Raw genomic sequence first — 20,546 nt, 5'->3', positions numbered from 1 at the left:
CACATGGCACAACAACACCATCACACTGTATGGCATCATCTTTCCCTTGTAAGTTTCTACCTGTACAACATCATTATTTCATTCCTGTATGGCCTCCATAGCTCTTGTATTACTCCTCCATATGACCTAAGCATATAGAGGAATGGCACGTATTCTTGAAATCTCATTTGGATAGTACGACCCTCACAGTGGCGATCAGGATGCAATCATTCTGGCATTGTACAATTTGACATCTTTGTTTGCATACGGCATTCTCAGCCACGACACATTCTTAGTGCATTTCTCAGCGTACAGCTTCATTGGCAAAAGACAAATTCCCTCATCGATATATGGCTTCTTTCCTTAACATAATGACAAAGAGGATTCTTCATGACATGTTGCATACATTGGTTAACCACTCGAAAATTCCTTTTTTTTTGGCTTCGTCACATTGTTTTTGGCATCTTCAAAATCAGAAAAATAATGTGCTGCCCCTTGACTCTACTGGGAGCATTGCCCCCAGATGCCCATTTGATTTTATAAGTACACTAGAAGTTTGAGTTTGCTTAGTACAAGTCATTGTCTACACCTGTCATTTGTCTTCTTGAATATTACTTGATGTTTACTTGTTGTTTGGAAGACAACATTTTTTTTTTTTTTTGGTGGGGGGGGGGGGATGATGTAGTCAGTGTACAATGTTTATTGTTATGTCTGATAAAATTGGGTAGTTATAAGTGTTGGTTGGTTGATGGTTGTGTTCTTATTTGCAACCGTTGGGTCCTTTAAATATATTGTGTATGTCAAGGAAAGTATTATGATGCAGTTGGATCAACTCTAATCCTTTTCTGACCATCTCTGATCTTCTTTTCTATAATAATATCATGTGTAAATAAAGACATATTTTACTCCTATATCTGGTATGCATTGGCATCTTTATTGTTACTTCCTATATTTAATTTATCAAATATAGCAGTAAGCAATTATGATGCAATTCTTCTAGAGAGATTATTGAATTTGCCATGTGAAGACTTATGTTCAAAAGTATGGAGTTGTATGAGGGTGACAAATACCAATCTTTTTTAATATTTTTTTATTTATATCTGTGTTGATTGCTGCATTAACCTGTTATTATTTACTTGAAGCTTATGATTTCATTTAATGTTTTGAGGCAGGTGTCTTTGCGCACTCACTAAAGTTTCCACAAAAGGAGTGACCTCATTTGGGTTCCTCCTTAAAAAGTTCTTCAAGTATCTACATGCTGGGCATAAGGTTCTATATGGAACTACAGATCAACCGGTGAGTTCTCTCTCTTTTTCACTCAATGTGGACAGAGACAAATGTGCCAATTTCTTTTTTTGTATTCAAGCGAATTCTATCATTTTCAAAGAAAGCTATGCCAACCTCAGAAAACACTTTTAAATATCCATCAGATTTACAGTACGTTCAAAGTTTCAAGTAACTCAATTTGAAAGATTCATTTTTATATCCTTAATGAATTGTAAAGACTTCGAGACCACCATTGGTTAAAGTTAAAATATAAGACAATTGAGCAAATTTTGGATGTGTTTAATGCTTTAAACAAATTAGAGACTGTCAGTTTATCTTTTTAATCTCAACATACCTAATGACCAGTATGTACGTGTGTTTTAATAATTGAACATATCATTAGACTGCAAAATCATTCTTTATTTTTCTCTACTCCGATAAACATAAAACATGTCTGTTGTGGAGAAGCTTTGGCAAAAGAAAAATTTATTTTCCAAGGGTGCAAAAATTAATAATACAACATACAGGAAGAGGTGAAAGCACAATTGTCTTGTTCTTTGCAGTTTTATAAAATCTACTCTAAAATGAAAATCTCTTAAAGACAAATAATTTATTATTTAATTGTAGTGTGATGCCTAGCTAATGTGTATTGACTAATGTTTGGAGCTAGAGCAATTTAATTTTTTTGTGATTTATTGAAAGCTAGGGGATGTCATTGCTGCTTTGATACACGTGACTAAAGGATGGCATATCTATTATGCTTGATTAGTCAGCATTGGGGGATGATTGTTCTAATCTTTATATTTAGATTGAGTTTTGGTTGGCCAAAGCATTTTATGTAACTATTCCGCCACTTAGGTGGACAGAGTAGCGTAGATTTTGGATGTCAGGAGTGAAGCCATAACACAGTTCTGTTATAATGCAATGGCAATAATAATTTATATCATTTGCTGCAATCTGTGTGCTGATTTATCTTAGTCTCTCCAGATATGCACAGTTGTGTAACTGACTTTCATCTAGAATTTTAGATTGATCGATTGGTATGGAACATTTGCACTAACGAAATGATCGGGCCATCAAGCATCATACTTATGTTGTTTCCTCTATTTTAATTGAATAAGGTATTCAAGCACATATGCAATTCTTTTGATTATTGATGTACTAAATTGTGCTATTCTCTATTATCATTATGGAATGTAGAATTGTGATAATGGTGGGTTCATATGCATTGCTTGTATTTATGTCAGAAGACATTTAAGGTGATGATGATCCAGTTTGTAGTTCATAACCTATGCTTGATGCTAATGCGTGAACCCATCTTTTGTAGCTGGGGCCTATATTTTGTTGCCTTCATTGCCAAACTAATGTTTCCAGTGTCACATGGTGATGCGGATGCTAGTCTCCTTAGACTCAGCTCTGTTGTAATGAATTAAATTGCACAAGAAAAGAATGGAACAGCAAAAACTTGGAAATATAATAAGAATCACTTGCAAATACTTGATCGTAATAAGCCACTTTGAGGGTTCAACATCCAAAATTCTTGAATAGGAATAGAATTTGGAATATCGTGATAATGAATTAACCAGTAGCTCCTATATGTATACCATACTCATGCTTTGAATGCCACCCAAGCCAACCTAACTACACATATATGACTATATAAATGGTCATATAATTTATTTAAATGCTAAGCTATGCACAAGTTGGTTATAAATATCCCAATGTGCACTATATGTTAATGGTGAGGCATCCCACTTCCCTTAAAACCAACATTGTTCTCAATGTTGATGATCCTTGGATGATTTTGCAAGAATGCTTCATCTTCCCATGCCATATCTTCACTGCTCAAAATCTTCCACTTGATTAGATACATTGTAATCGTCTATATCCACAACCTTGTAGGGTGTATTTGAAGGAGTCCATTAGGTTCCAAAATGATTTATCCCTTCTCATCAAGCTTTGGTAGTGTCGTTTTGTGATTAATTTTTTATTCCAGTGATCTTCAAGTAGGAAACATGGAAGATTGATTGTATTTTTGTGGACATAGGTGACTCTAGTTTGTAGGCAACACTAAATATTCTATAAAACCTGATGAGGGCCATAATACTTTGCTGAAATTTTTTTATCCTTCTATGTTGTCTCAATAACATCTATTTATATGGTTGTAATTGTACGAAGACCCAATCTTATACTTCGAATTTTTTCACTATAGTGTTGATTAGGTTGTTGCTTCATTTTGTTTTATGCCATTGCTAAGTTCTCCAAGTGTATAGAGTACCTCTTGTTGGTGTTGAATGTGTTCTTCCATTTCTCTAACCCTGGGGGGTACCCTTAAGGAAGAGATGATGGATGGGGGGTGGTACCCATATAGTGCCGAAAACTGAAGAAATATTGGATGAAGTATGGAAAGAAGTGTTATACCATCATTTAACTAATGGCAACCATTTCACCCACCCAACTCTTCTATTTATTTGGAGCAAAACATCAGAGATAATCTTGTAAGCACTTGTTGAGCACCTCAGATTATCTGTCTGATTGAGAATGATTTGACAAACTTTGAGCTGAGTTAGCTGTTACATGTAAATATAGGATTACAACCATTGACTAGAGTTTTCGGGGTTCCATGTAGCTTTTGAATGGTGTTTATAAAGGCTGTTTCAACAGTACTTGCTGCAATTGGCTGTGATAAAGAACAATTGGGCCGCTCGTCGTTAGAACCACGAGAATATTCGCCCCTTTATCGAAATCGGGCTCCTTGGGAATTTCTGGTGAGTTATTCACTACAGCCATGATTACTTTTTTTCCTTCAGATTTGGGTTAACTAGTTATGGAATCCATTGATACCTCCTCCCATCTTTAGCTTAGAGAAGATAAGGTTGCAGAAGACTTGGAGTCTTAATTGTCTCCTCCTTATCTTGTCGGCATACCATGCATTTTGCCACAAGTTTTTGGACATCCCATTTGAGCCACTCTCAAAATAATCCTCCTTCACTCTATGATAAGTCTTCAAGAACCTTGAATGCCTAACTACTAGAGAAGTATGGAGCTTTGCTAGAACCATAAGATTATGGGTTGAGTTTGTACTTGGATACAATATGTCCTTGTGCCATAAAGCATTTTATTTGTACACAATTCTTTTTTGACAAACTTGAATCTTGTTCAAATTTTTGATTGAGATTTATTTGTACTCAATGCCTCTTTCACCTTCGAATGTCGTCTCATCAGTATTGTATGTGATGCAAATCGGGTCTCAACAACCTAAGTTCATGTAAAAAATATGTCAATAACACATTTAAAAAAATATAAAATAAAATTAAAGATGGCATAAATAAAATTAAATAGATAAATTAAATTTACCTTCAGCAATTCCAACCTCGAGAAACTTTTAAAAATGGCTTGTGACATATGGTGGTTTGTCACAAACATTTGGATCTCGTCAACCTCCTGGTAGATATCCTTCACCCACTCTATTTGAGTGCCAATTGCTTGCATCACCAAGTTGAGGGAGTGTATGGTGCATGGTGTCCAAAAAATGTGCGAATATCTTTGCTCAACCAAAGCACTTGCAGCCCTATAAACCTTTGCATTGTCTGTAATGACTTGGACAACATTTTCATGTCCCATCATATCTATGGAATCAAAGAGGATTCTGGAAATGAACTCTGCATCTTTGAGCTTCCCCTCACAATCAGCTGCCCTAAAAAACATTGCCCCTTTGGGGGACACTGTAATTACATTTATTAATGGACGGTTTTTGCAATTCTTCCATCCATCAGAAACAATAGAAACATCCGATTCAACCCAAGAATCTCTAATCGGTTTCAATGATGTCTCTACAAAATTCTTCTCTCTTGCCAATAAAGTGGTGTGCACCTTTTCATACAAAATTATTGATTGCCGTCGCCATCTCCCCCCAATATGGTGATCTTATCAAGTTCAAAGGAAGACCATTGGCATAGAGGCAATGTTCAATTTTTTGCTTTGCAATATCTTTTGCTTCCATTTTCTGGTATCTCCAAGAAAGGATGATGGGGGGCCTTTTCTGGTACTATATGATCAATAGGTAAATTCATTGGTGTTTTGCTTGCAAATGGATTAGCTCTTAGTTTTTCTCTTGTGACAACTTGATTAGCATCTTCTTGTTCTCTAATGAATCTTGCTATTTGTGTTGCAGACAACCCTTGTTGATCTAGCAACAGGGCCACAAAAGTGACGTCTCACTCGATAATACGAGAACCTATATTTGGTTTTACAAAAATTACAATTTTATTCATATCCCCCACCTCCTGGAAGTTGTTGAAGCATTGTAGTATAATTCCATAAAGGAGATCCTTTATCAACTTTAAATTTTTGGTTTTGAGTCTTGTAACCCCACCCAATGAACTCGAACTTGTTGCCCTTTTTTTCTGCTATTATAAGAAATTAAGCATTTTTTAAATTAGAAAAAAAATAAAAAAATGCAAGATTACACAATGTTAAAGCTAATGGAAGTATAAAAAATAGTAGAACTTGTTGATCTTTTTCTTAAAAATATAAAAAAAAAAACCTTAAAAAATTCTTCAAAAACTGGAAAAAGTTGTTAAAAGATCAAAGCATAGGGATAAATGGTTACCTTAGATGCTTGAATCTCCTTTGTGCAAGCTCTCCTCCTTCGTTAGGCACTCCACGAACGATCTCCTTCGAAAATAATCACTTGGTCCTCAAAATGCCAAAATGAAACCAAGAGGTGGATTAGCAAATGAAGTTGTTTTAGGTTTGATATGTATTTGAAAGGGGTGGATTAGGGCTTTTTAGCTAAAAAAGGCAAAACCAAAATTTATTTTAATGTTTTAAAGTCTTTTTATGTGACTTGACCTGGGTGGTGCACCTGGATTTGCTTGGGTGCGGCCTGTGTGTGCCCCAGGGGCCCTAGGTTCTCCGTGGATCCACGAACATGGACCCACAGAGAACCTGGGGCCCTTGGGGCACACCTGAGTTGCACCCATTGCGAACCCAGGTGCGAACCCAGACCCAGGCTCGAGCACCCAGAGCAGCGAACCCGGTATCTTAACTTTTTTGCAATGGAAGACAACCAATAACTAGACTAAAAATCTTTGAAGAGAAACTAAAAGGAGGTGCAGATAACTTGCATAAACTTTAGATGATATACAGTTTGGTCAAATAGAGAAAATTGCTTGTAATGTCCCCTTTTATTTGACCTAATAAGAGAATTATTAATAATTAAAATTTTGTCAAAAAATAAATAAATTAAAAGACGACTATTTTTAATTATTCAAAAAGGTCATTAAAATAAATAAATTAAATTTCAGTTAGTCCTAAGCTTCACGGGATTATTTATATTTAATTAATTAAATGCTGAACCTTTGTTATTTTAATAAGTGACTTGATTTTATGTCAATATAAAGTGAGTCACTTTATGAGCAAAAGGAAACTAATATTTAAAAGATGATTTTTATATTTGATATCCGAGAAAGTTACAGGAGGGTTTTAAAAGGAGATTTGAAAGCTCATTTCCTCATTCTTGACTTGTTTTGTCTTGGAGAGCTTTGAGAGTTTTTGCTTTTGGCTCAACAAATCCTAGGATGAAAACCCTTGGGCCTCTTGGTTGATTGGACAAAAACCCATTTCAGCCAATCTTGGTGGATTCACATAGAATTTGTAGGTGCATCTATTGGATTGGATTGGTTTCAGTGGTGAGACATATACCCTAGCTAATTTGCAGATGGAACCATACAGGTTTCACACGGGAGCATAATCGGAAGGAGATTAAATAATTTGTGACGTCTTGCAAGCAATACAAATTATTAATGTTTGCAAGGGTTTACAAGAAAGACAGCTAGACCCCATGTTTGAAGATTACAGGAAATCACAAGAAAAATAGTATTGGCAATTGCTGGTGCTGCTTGCAATAGGCTGGACACTAAGGTAGTATGGTTGTATTAGCATGGAATTTTGAAGTGCTGTATAAGTAGTGTGTTGCTGGCCTTATATATATTTTGATTGGCATTGCATTGCTGAGTTATTGGCTGTGACTTCATGTGTTTGTGTGGATGCCATTGTTCCTGTATGTTGTGGGATATATAGAGAACATGACAGCAAAGTTTGCTGGTGTGAGATCCCCTGAGGTTCACTTATCTTTTTATCAACAAGTTTTGGTAATCTTTGAGGATTATGGTGGGCGTTAGATGGTTCAAGTTGCTGCAGTAGCCTCCAGACGGCTAGGTTACAAGAAAATTCAGGAATCTTTGTAAGTGGTGACTTCATCAATCATTAAATCCTTATATCTGCTGTTCAGGTTAGAAGGTCCTTTTTAATGTGTTACAGACATTGTAAACAGCAAACAGTTCTATTGTCAATATTAGTTATTCTCTTGTATGTATAGAAAATCCTGTTGCTGAATGTATGGTGTTAAAGTTTGTGAATGATATCAATAATTGAGTATTGTAAATACTTTCCTAAACAGTAAAAAATCAGAATTATTCCAGTCATAAACTTCTCATCAGAGATTGCATTAAAACCTTGAAAGAGCAAATAAGAGGAGCCTCTGAAACAAATATTTTCTTTTAGATGCATGGTAGATGTGTGCGCTGTCATTGAATATCAGAGGCTTTGGATAACACAATGTTTTCTTTTAGATGCATAGTATTTATTTGGTCATGATATATTTTCTCTGTTTGTTTAAACTTGGATTTTGTAGTCTTACAGACTAGTATCTGGATATAACCGCATTGATGATTATATATTTCTATCATGTAATTAAGGAAAGACTAATTATTACAATATTTTTGACCATAGAAAAAAGGGAAATGTAATTGTTACAAGCATAGTACGTATATAATTCAAATAATTGTTTAGATTTTTTGTTGGTCTCTTTTCTTGAATTGTAAGTGCAACTTATACACAAGCATGCTGCTTCAGTCTTCTTTAGTGCCTTTCTTAAAGAAGACATAGGATGCAAAGTTATAGTTGATTTAGGCAATATTATAAAGTAAGATGAATTTCCTATTATCTCATCTTTTACAAGAGTACTTTGAAACAAATTCTTTGGGCTTCATCTACAGTTAATATCATTTATGAAATCCAAGCAAGATTGGAGGCATATTTTCCTTGAAATAAAAGTCTTGATTCTTAAGGGATTGCATTGAACAAGAACACAACAGGCTGCTGAGTGTTGTACAGTATTGATAGTTAGAGGACTGAGAGGCTAATGTTGTTTTATCTCTGCTTAATATTTTCAGCTTTTGCTGCGTTGCCTTTACTGTCTTGGATTGCTTGTCCGATATGGAGCAGAACTGATTGATTGTGAGGATAAAGGAGATATTAGTGTCATAGATATTCTCTCTCTGTTCAAACATTACCATCATTTGGAAGATGTTGTTGTGAAGGCACGCTCCTTACAGGTTATTTCTTTTCATTCTTTCTGTTTATTTTGGTGTGATTTCTGTCTCAGAATGCTTGTAATTGGTTTGTATTTAAATATTCTTGTTGTATATCCAATGAAGATTTTTGATTGTGAGATGCTTGTACATGGACACCATATATTACCATATTAAAACTGAAGGTTCCATTAATTCATGCAGGCCCTGGGTTTTGTTTGCATTGCAAAACCTGAATTTATGATGGAGAAGGATATCAGGATTATTTTGGAGGAATCATTATCTTCTAATTCAGACACACGGATCAAGGTGTGATATATTGTATACTTTTTGTTACATACGAAAATTTGAAGATTATTGACTTAATTTCAGTAATAATCTAATTAGTAGGTTCAAGCATTGCGGAATTTTTACGACTACCTGGTAGATGTGGAGGAACAAATGGGACAAGTGGATATTGATAATGATAGTCGAGTTACAAAGGAGAATGGTGCTGTTCCTGTTGCTGCTGGGGAGGGTGATAACAATATCTGTGGAGGAATAATTCAATTGCATTGGCAGAACATATTGGAGAAATGCCTTGATGTAAATGACCAGGTCCGGCAATCTGCTCTCAAGGTGAATCGTCGTTCCATTGTTTGGTACATGCATTAACAATATAGCAAGGGTTACAGAGTATGGTTCTAATGTTGAGTTGATGTGCGTTCATTGTATCATTTTTCTTTGGCTATCTAATTGGTTAATCCACGTTGACCTGATTTTGCAATCCAGTATCTTAGCTGGCAATTAGTTTTAATATTTTAAGAACTTGTTTGTTTGTTGAGTGTGTGCCTTTCAATTTTCTTCAGCATCATGTTAAAAGAAGATAACTCCATTATGTTTTACTGTGGCAGATTGTGGAGATTGTGCTTCGACAAGGTCTGGTGCATCCGGTGACTTGTGTACCATATCTCATAGCCTCTGTGGTAGATGAACAGGAGACAAACTCAAATATGGCTCACTCCCTATTGATTTATATGAATGAGAAGTATGCTTTTATCTGTAGAGATCGCTTCCTGCATATATATTGATATTGTGTCAGAATTCTGTACTTGGGCTTGATTGCCATCTTATACAGACCTTCTTGCAGGTATCCTTCATTTTTTGATAGTCGAATTGGTGATGGCATTGAGTTGTCCTTTAGATTCATTCAGTCAGTACATGGTAAAGTGTTTGAAGATGGAAGTAATAATTTTGATGGAAGCACAGCTGCAAGTGTGAAAGGAGGAATATCACGAATCTACAATCTTATTAGGAGGAGCCGTGTTTCGAGAAACAAGTTTGTTTCATCAATTCTGCATAAGTTTGATCATGGGAGCTTGGAGAATTCATCACTTCTTTTTCTTGTGTAAGCTCATAAGATGGGAATATGTTATGAAATAGTTGAGTGATTTTGTTTGTACAATAATAAAACAGGATTATGTTGCTATAATTTTTGAGTGGTACTTACAATATTTTCTATATTGCAGTTATTGTACAGAAGTTCTTGCTTCTCTTCCATTTGTTAATTCGGATGAACCTTTATATCTAGTGCAAGTGATTAATCGTACAGTGCAACCTAGGGCTGGAAACTTAGAAGCTAGTATGAAGAAGCTGGCTTCTGAAGGACCTTTCCAGAAAATAATGAAGAGAGCACTCAAAACAGTAGAAGGGAACAAGCATAAGGGGAACAAAGAAGTTGATAGTTTCCAGGTTATAAAGTTACGAACCAGTGGAGTCTTTAAAGCTCTTGATGAAATACAAGGAATTACAGCCAACTCTATTCAGAAAGTGAAGGTAAGATGGTAGAAACAGTTTTTTAATTAGAAAATAGTTTCTCTTTTGTTGTGGATAAACGTGTCTGTGAATAATAAAAAATATCATGGTCAATAGTAATGTTATTTTTATTTGATAGTTAATTTAGGATGCCAAACATCTTGCTTCTTGCTCTTTTCATCTGCTTTGTTTTAAGTGCTTGTCAGTGCATATCTTGTGGCTTTGTTTCGTACATATATTTTATTTCAAGTTCCTGCCTGTGGGCTATGTGATTTTTTATGCCATGATTATCCTAGTGGGAAAAAGCTTATAACATTTGATATTGTGCTAGGAAGCCCATTGTTGTGGGTTTTGTGGATGTTGTTGTCTGTGTGTGTGGAGAGGAGGGGAGGGAGAGGATTAATAATTGTCCGCAACTTGCATATATTATTAACAATGATCGTGGCTTAATGGTTGCACTAAAGAATAGTGAAGAGATTAAATGGTGAAAGAAACCTCTCCAAAAAAACATTAAGAAGTGAACTTGCTGAACAAGATAGAAAATTTATTGAATCTTTTTCCAGGGATTAGAACATTCCAGACAATGCTGTGATTTTAAATATTGAAATAATGGTAGAATGAACAGCACTATGGTTTTATTGAGACTGATGTCGTAGATAAATGGTAGAAGACTGAGATTTTTATGATCACAGTGGTGAAGCTCGATTGTAGCAAACTTCTCAATATTCAAGATTCTTAAGACAGAATCTTGTGAAAATAACACAATGAGAAATGCAAATTCATTCTTCCCTATATTTTGAATGTAACTCACACATTTGTGCATCTTATTACCACCAATGGTAAAGTTTCTTGGAAACAATATTTTGAACTCTTATGTGACTTAGGCTTAATTGCCATTTTCCAACTTTCCAACATTACAAATATTTTGGAAAATATTTATACAGCCTAATTGGCTTGCTGGTGAAGACATGTGTATTCCATGATAGAAGTCACATGTTTGATCAGTAGGGGAGTAAGGTTGCTCACCTGAAAACAATGTTAAAATAAATGGATAAAAACAACCCCTGGGTGAATGCACAAGGTCTTGTGCACCGAATTGGCATCTCGCTTGGCAGTGTCCTAGAAAACTACCTTTACCTAATCTTGGCTATAAAATGAATTAAACATTGCAGTATATATTGGCATATGTGTTCGTTACAGTAAGAATACATCCATTGACAAAATACAGACCATATTTAACAAAAAGTGCTATATATAACCCTCAAAGGTCATGAGATGAATAGTCAGTGCTTGATGAGAATCCGAAAGGGCAAAATAAACTATTGGTAAAAAATTAGATATACCCATAATGGTCGAAATCTATTCCCCAACAAAAATTGGCCAGACTCAGGGTTGGAATATAGAAAGTATCGCTTTATGTGATGAGGTATAATATGCGTCATAACAAAGTTTTTAGTCTTACTGTAAATTTCTTTATGCAGAGCCATTTCAGGCCCAGTAGTTGAATAATCCAACTACTTTGCTGGTGTATTTATCTGTTTTAGGAGCATTTATCTAAACAACTTATTGATATGATCAGTTTGTATACCTTGATGTGAGGACCACAAGTTCTTTATTGACATGTGCATTGTAAGGAAAGTGATAATCACAATCAAATATTCAACCATCTTTATAACAAGTTAATGTAGCAATACTGTGATTGTGATATCTAGGTTTCTTAACATGTTGGGTCCTTATTATTAACATTGTGGTCTTAACTTCCATTAGTAATGACACGCTTCTCAACTTTATTGTAATCTTGCCAATAGGTCTAGATGTCATAAATTTTATGCGATCTCCTTAGTTTGCTTTAAAGATCATCATCGCCACCTAACGTATCACTTAATGTGTTTCACAGATAAATTTGATATTTGTGTTTCTTTTTCCTTCTAAATAATGTTGTTGTTACTCGCAAATGAAAACTTTTATTCTCATTCTAGAGGTTTATGGAAAATTTGGGTGCACTTTGCATGTCCACTTAAATATTGAGTTTGAAGTCTTTTTTGATGTAGTCTACTTAAATATTGAGATGATATTTGGTAGTCTACTTTGATGAAGTCTACTTAAATATTAAGTTGATGTTCTATAGTCTACTTTGATGAAGCCTACTTAAATATTGACATGATGTTCTGTAGCCTACATTAAGCATTGTTGGTATTTTCTTATATAGAAGGTCCATAAGCACTCCATTTGATAAGTCTAAATAATGGGACTGAAGTGATAATTCGATGTTGTTCTAATTAATTAAGGAGAGGAATACTCCTTATATAGAAAATTACAAGACGATCTTTCCATAATGGAAACGATCGAGAATAGAAACACGTAAGACAAAGGAAACTTACTGAAACTAACTAAAGATGAAAGACATAAATGAAAGTTTTTAAATACTAATTAAATGACTAAGATGACCATTATATCAATATTACAATATTATTTTAATACCCTCCCTTAATGGTCATTTTACTAACTACCACAATTCTTCTACCACAATCCATCCAACATGATGTTGGGTAACAAAGCCATCCCTTCCTTTATCTAGAGACACCAAGATCAGCTTCTCAAAACTCGCGCAAAAAACCCATAATGATTTTTTTTTTGGAAAAAATCAGAAAACCCAGAAAACAACCTTCATGATTTTTTGTGGAATAAATCAGAAACCCTTTTAGTAGAGAAAAAATCCACAATTTCTGTCGAAAAAACTGTGCAAAAAACAAATAGAGGAACTTCGATTATTGAAGAGAAAATCGTGCAAAACCCTCTAACTTTCGTGGAGAAAAACTAGAAAACCCATCCACGATTTTTGAGGAAAGAATCGTACAAAACCCCCCTGTTTCTTCAAAAACTTTACTTGCAGCCATCACAACTAGTAAACAGAAATAAAACTCTCTTATTTTTGTGGAAAAAAAATCAAACAAAACCCTTCCATGATTTTTTGTGTAAAAAAATCATAAAACTCACGAATTTTTTTACTAAAAATATTTGCCAAAAAAGAACCTAAGCTCTGATACCATGAAATGATAATTCAATGTTGTTCTAATTAATTAAGGAGAGGAATACTCCTTAAATAGAAAATTACAAGATGAAAGAAATAGATGGAAGTTTCTAAATACTAACTAAATGATTAAGATGACCATAATATCAATATTACAATATTATTTCAATAGGGACACAAGTCTGACATTTAAAATATTTATGTTCACCTTTTTTGTATTTTTCCCATCCTCCATTTAAAATAATTTTCTAAGCCATATTTGAACAAATTGGTTCAAATTTGAAGTTTATTTTCTTGGATTGAGGATTCTATGAGATTTGTCCCATGAATTGCAAGCATCAAACTTCCATAAACTAGGTTAGTGTCATACCATATATCTTATATTCCTCAACGATAATGATCTTGAATTCATCGCCAATTTCACCTTTCACTTGTCTCAAAATATTACCTGGGTCCTATAGCTGAATGCATAATACACTTTAAGTAAAAGGATCTATGTTCCCTTTAATGTTTTTCTTTTCAACATTATTAGAATGCTTCCCATGATGACAAGATTTTTGGTACTTATGTTTATAGGCACGGGCAGTATCATATGTTAGTTTAAACCAAGAAACATTTAGTGAATAACCTTCTTGACTTTTACCACAAATGGCTGATCACGAGGATGCAAATATATCAAGTTACAAATACATTCTTCTTCCATAACATGGTTAAGCAGAATCTTCTTTAATTTGATATTACTTCCAATAAAACAGTACATTAAATATGGAAAATGTTATGCCAATGGTGAATTGTAAGTCAGCAGCACTAGCACCAAAATCAAAGCCATATGAGAAAGGAAAACTGTTGATGCCCCTCCACGCATGTCACTGACTTTGGATGGAAGGTAGTCATTGGTCAACTTCTTGCCAACCATAATGACAATATTATGACAGATGAATTTCTAATGTGACCACGGTTTGGACAGTCACACTCACCATGCGAATATCAAATTGGAAGTCAACCAAGATGGCATATGAATGAATTTACTTACCTTTTTATGAGTAGCTCCATTGTCACTTGCCTTGAGAGCACTATTGGATGTAAGGTGGCATGCCTTTGGACCTTACATTAGAGTTCGAGGGTCTCTTTGTTATAGTTATTTCAAGTAGGTCTTGTAATCCATGCAGTCCATGGTACTTCCATTGGTTCCTCCACAAGGTTCACATGCGTATTTATGGATCAATTAGAAATTTGATTTCTAGTCAGCCCTTATAGCATATGTAATGTCCTCTCTTTCTAGTTAGAATCAGTGATCAAAAGTTATTCTATCAACGAGTCCTCTTAGACTAATGAGATGGCTAGAGGACATTTATGATGGTGTTTTGTAATATTCCTCTTATTTTTTTTTGTTTTTTAGCAATAAGAGTTACAAGCAAACACCATAACCCGTTAAGGTTAGAGAAATAATCCAAACTGCTGAAAGGGAACCCTTCCACCTTTTGTTCACCGAGAGCCCAATCTGGGAGGGTGATAGCATATGGTCGGGGATCGTTAGCACCATAAATCAAACTGGAATTGCAATGCACGGGTGGCAAGCCAGCCCTTCTACTTATCCAACAGGATAGAAACTGAACTCTTGGCGGTAAACCAGCCAATGGAAATAACAAGAAACTGAAATTCATTCACTCTACCGCGTATTTCAGCGGGAGGACATTACATTAAGCTATCACTCTACCGCATATTTCAGTGGGAGGACAATTGCATAAAACTTATCACTCGACTACTTATTCAGTGGGAGGACTGAGTACATAAACTGAATAACAAAGCAAGAAGGCGGCTAAGCCAGCCTCTTCCACTTATGCAGTGGGCAAGCAACACAACAGAAATGGTTAGTAGTACTACTACTTAACCTTACAATATAGGAATTAGAGAGATTGAATAGAGAAGTAATGCTGTCCAAGCTGAAAAAAATTCCCAAGCAAGTGTTAACTCTCCAAAAGCCCTTCAACATGAAATTATGAAATTCTAAGAGCAATGACACATAGTCCAACAACTTCAAGAAGCTATTACACACTCAAATCTCTCCCAAAACTCACCCAAATCTCTCCAAATCACTCCCCAATCAACTATAATCTGCTCACACTCCTAAATGCACACCCAAACACTAACTTCTGGAAATCTGTAATTTTTGACAGCAAGCTGGAAACGCATAACCATCAACACCAAGACACACTAAATTGCATAAAACACTCTCACAACTCACCCAAATCACTCCAAACCAAACCCAAACTGCAAATATATCAATACTAACCAAGAACAACCAATAAAATGACCACCAAACAACCCACTTAACTCAACTTACTTCCAAATGCCCACACAAAGAAAAACGCCATAGCTGGGAATTTTGTTTTGCATTATTAAATTGAATACTTAGAGATTAGTGCTGAAAACTTACAAATTCCTTCGCCTGGGACATAGAAAATCAAAGAGCCAATACCCAGAAGCAGCAAGCGATCAATCAGAGACTTATGAATGAAAGTATGCTTCAGCCATGACTTTCCCAGCAGCCCAGAAACACACTGAAATTTGAACCACAGCAAATCCAACAATCCCAAGTTTCAACAAACTCACCAAGAACACTGAGAGAACACGGAAAATAGCTAGGTATTGTCTTGCAAGTACGAAACTGCACTTAGCTAGGAAGGCTCACTTCGAAGCTGAGATTTCTATTGCCAAACTGATAGCATAACAATACAATTTTCAAGATACCCCAAAATAAGAGCCCAAGACTCTTATTTATAACTTCATGCTCCACCAAATTCAAATGCAAATGGTGCCAAACTCAACTCAAACTCTTTTCATTTCATTTCATGTCTTCACTTAAGACATGGCGCCCACTTCCCTTCTTCCTAGGCAAAGTTCGAACTTTACCTTAGGTGACAATTTTGCAACATAAACATAATATAACATGAGATGTTTTATTGTCCCTAATCGCCACCAAATTAACGCCAATGACTTAGGAAAATAACAATATTGTTATCAGATAATTATTTTTCCTTAAGTCGTCCTCAATACACTTAATCAGTAAATACAAATATTTAAATATTAAACCTTAGGACAAGGAAATAATATTTAATTAAATCACTTATGACTCCAATACTGATTATCAACAAAAACCAGGATGAAGCTGAGCAATGAAGACCACTGAACTGCTGCAGGATCAGGACCCTGTCCAAACTGCCAAAAATAGAAATGCTCCATATTGCCACTTACTAAAAATAGTAAGTCATGAAATACTCCTTCGGAAAGCATGATCTTCGCACCCAAAGAAAGAGCTTGGAAAGCTCAGTAAGACAACATCATCCAATCAGCCAAACCATAACTTACTAAAAATAGTAAGTTCTCACTTCACCAAAGAATCCAATGCACGTTATGCCACCCAAGAGTTCATAAAAAACTCAGAAGGAAACCATAGATAGAACTGAAGATTTCCCTCCTGATAAACTCTAAAAAGCTTATGCAGAACTCTACCAAAGTTGGAAACCCTAATTCTCCTTTCCACATAGCCTATGGGTCTCCAGAATAGGCCAATGGACCATTGAAAGCACATCATTGAGAAGGGGACATTACATGTTTTCCTTGGAATTCAGATACCATTTCAGAGTATTTTGGGATTGAGCTAGTTCTTGATGGTGTCACCTTTAGGATGCCAACTTGAAACTACGTTAAACATCATTAGAAAGTGACAAATCCTAGAGAGAGAGTGAGGTGCATCCTTGCCAAGTATCCATGAGGAGAGAGAAAAGAGCAAATTAAAAGAGATATTAAAGTTGATGCATAGAACTTCATTATTTCTCCTTTGGGTCACTTAAAACACATTTATATTATAAAGTTTTCACCTTTCCTAAGCACCTATTTCTAGTGATAGAGTGAAAGGGGAAGTGAGAGATAAAAGGTTGGTTTAAGTGGAAAAGCATATAACATAAAGTGAGAACTCTTAAGTGGAAGAATTGTTATGTAGAAAAAGTAATCATTAATTAATATATTCATAAAATCTTATTGAGGTGTTAGGGTTTCAGCCCTAATTAGGGCGTAGCTTTGGAGAGATATAAAAAGTGAAACTTGGAAGTTAAGTTGTTATGTTGGATATTACTCTTTCTATCTTGCATCCCTTGAGGAGCTTGTGAACCTTAGGGTTTTTGTAGACTTTGGGGATGGAAACCTCCTTTATTGTACTAAGCTTGTGTCAAATTGTTCATTTTGATGGTGAGACCTCGCTCAGTAGGATTCCATCTAATCATTCACTCATCTTCCTACATTCTTAGGATTAGAATAGATTCTCTCAACCCTTCGTCTTTTGCCATTTTTTCAATTCAAGTTAGTCTAGGACAAAGAGCATTGCCCAATTGAAATATCAGATGATCAAGTTCCAGCAAATCAAGCATTCAAGCATTCGAATGTAAGTCCCTTTGTGATTCCAGCATAATCACATCAAAGCAACTAAGCTTATCCACATGTAGAGACCCTACATTCATGAACCTTGGAGTCTTCTCGAATGATCCTTAAGCAAATCTTCAGCATCCAAGAGATTTTGTTCAAGAGAGGATAAGATACTTATAACATTTTATTCTGTGTTCGCATGTGCGTAAAAGACACATTAACAAAATTGGTGCTAGGAGGGCTGATCATTGTCAAGCCGCGATCAGTGGAACTTATCAAGTCATATTTAGAGGAGTTATCTAGAGCTTTTTACCCTCCTCCCGAACTCAACATAATTAGGAGGGCAAGACAGCAAATGCAAACTCTTGAATAGGTGAATCCAAGGAAGATCAGTGGAGAGTCATTTTCACACTCAACACAATTGAAGTTCAAGGAAGGCATGATTGTGGATACATGAGTAAAGCAGTTGATGCTGGAAGTCACCCTTTGGTAGACTTGCGAAGAAAAGAAGCAGTTCGCGCAGCTGCAACTAGTTGAGCTTTCCAGTTGAATTTGAGATAATCAAGATCTCTCTTATTCAAAAAATCCAAAAAAAATAAATTAAATAAAGAAAGATTTCTCGATGGAGCAACAACAGTCTTACGATGAGCAACAAGTTGATATCCCTCAACTTTGGTGGAGATTGAATGCACAGCTTTATCTACGCCGCTTGTTGAAGTTTGCAAGACCAGGACAGTGTAGAATCCACGAGACGAATGAACATGATGAGATGCATTGCTTGAAATACTTATCAAGGATGGAATCGGCAGTGCAAGGAAAGATGTTCTTTTGGGATGTTTCTAGGCCGGACGCAGAAGAAAGCAATTTTAGTGTCCCAAAGAAAAAGGATCATCTTTCAAGTTTTTTATTGATGATTGAAAGCCAAGTCATCTTGAATGGTGAAATGTGTTTGGAAAACATATTGCTACCTTTGTGGTGTAGGATTCATAATGCACCTCACTCCGAGTTTACTTGCTCATTGTGCGAAATGGCTATCAACCAAGTCAGATATCAGTTTGGAATGCCAGCCTTATCCGAAGAAGAATGTATCGCAAACAGATCTTGGAGTGCGTACCTTGCATCTGAATTCAGAACAACATATCTACAAGACATTGCTACACCATCTGAAAGTGAAGGAAGGCAATTACAAGTTGATGATACAAGTTCATCTAATGATCAAGGTGAAGCAGTGAATGATAGCTCTCCACATCTTGCACCTGAAGAGAAATATGTTGAAATACAAGTCAAGGAAGACAATGATTCACATCCCTTTCTAGAAGAGGAATTCTTCGAAGAGTTTTGGTTCATCCTACAAGAGGAGATCCTTGAGAATGAATTGCAAGAGATTTCAAGTAACCTTGGAGAGGAAAACAATCAAGTGGAGATGTTGAATAAAGAATTGCAAGTTATAACAAGTGAACCCGAGTATGAAGAACAATTCGAGGGGGCGCTTAGAGGTGTCATTACCATCAAAACTATTTGAGGGGGCGCTAAACGATATCATGGAAGAAGTACAAATGGAATCACTATCAAAAAAATTTCAAGACAAACAAGTTATTGAGAGTGATGTGATTTATGATCAACTCTGGCCTCCTGAGACAATGCTTGAGAATAAGATACCACCAGAGTTTATATTTGATCAACTAGAGGAAAATTTTGAAGCTCAATCTATCAAGGAGTCCCTAATTTTTGAAGATATGCGTACAAAATTTCATGAAGATGTGTGGTTTATGCATAGAGATGAGCAAGATGTTATGGTGAAAGCAAAGAAGGTTGAGCTATTCGAAGGGGCGCTAAGATTGTTTCAAGAGGAGCTTCCAAGTAAAGATCAACATGTTGTGAATCCCCGTGGAATGGTACATCACCAATGGTGACCTCCTGAAGCAGCTGATGATCTCTCTTCCGACAATGCACTGAATGGTGGACAGACACCTCCATTCGAGCAAGAATTTCCATCCAAGCTTGAAATATGCCAGGTTGCCTCTTTCTTTAATCCTAGCTTTGAAAGTTATTATGATTTCGATTATGGAGGTTTTGGGAGAACAACTTGCATTTGGATAGATCACGGCCCCAATGAATTGCCTCAATTGCTTATCTTGTGTAAAACCTTGCCTGAATATGAGAGATGCATGGTGAGAGCCTGTTTTTCTGTATTTAAAGATGAATTTGCTCGACTGCGAACCATCACCTTTGCCATGCTCATGTTGCACAACTTGAGAAATCATGTAAAGTCATGTACATATTTAGCTTATTTGAGTCGTCTCAAGACTAGGAGTCTTGTATATAGCTTTTAGAGTAGGTTTTATTTTTGTGTGTTTTAGCTTAGAGGTCTTTTTGAGCCTTATTCTTGATTTGCCTTGAGTCGTTTGACTCATGATTCTTGGGTGGCTCAAGTAGTTTAAGTGTTTGCTTTCTTTAGTTCGTTTGCTTTTGGTTTGCCTTAGCGTGGTTTGCTTTTGTGTGCTTTAGCTTAGCTTGCTTTGGGTTTGTTTTGGCTTTCAAGTTGGTCGTTTGCTTAGTTTAGGTGTCTTAAGTGGGAACCTTCATTTGTGAGAAAGGCGTTTGTGTTGTTTCTCACCCAAGGGCAACATTTTGGATTTTATGTTCGGTTCATTTCTTAGGTATTTATCCATGAAGTG

General features: G+C 35.7%; 1 protein-coding gene across 4 annotated transcripts in view; it reads left to right on the top strand.

Annotated features, from left to right (window-relative positions):
• Nucleotides 1–20,546, top strand: part of LOC131030360 (sister chromatid cohesion protein SCC2) — a 210,478-nt gene that overhangs the window by 127,380 nt on the left and 62,552 nt on the right. For all 4 annotated transcript variants that reach the window (XM_057961149.2, XM_057961148.2, XM_057961150.2 and 1 more), the window contains 7 exons: nt 1,152–1,275; nt 8,484–8,645; nt 8,826–8,930; nt 9,012–9,239; nt 9,515–9,648; nt 9,751–10,008; nt 10,130–10,436. In XM_057961149.2, coding sequence (XP_057817132.2) covers nt 1,152–1,275; nt 8,484–8,645; nt 8,826–8,930; nt 9,012–9,239; nt 9,515–9,648; nt 9,751–10,008; nt 10,130–10,436 — 1,318 coding nt within the window. The remainder of the gene's footprint in view (nt 1–1,151; nt 1,276–8,483; nt 8,646–8,825; nt 8,931–9,011; nt 9,240–9,514; nt 9,649–9,750; nt 10,009–10,129; nt 10,437–20,546) is intronic.

Source organism: Cryptomeria japonica, chromosome 2 (assembly GCF_030272615.1).
Source record: "Cryptomeria japonica chromosome 2, Sugi_1.0, whole genome shotgun sequence".
In the NCBI taxonomy this organism is placed as follows: Eukaryota; Viridiplantae; Streptophyta; class Pinopsida; order Cupressales; family Cupressaceae; genus Cryptomeria; species Cryptomeria japonica.
Note: the sequence above shows the minus strand (reverse complement) of the source record. Positions and strands in the feature narration are given on the sequence as shown.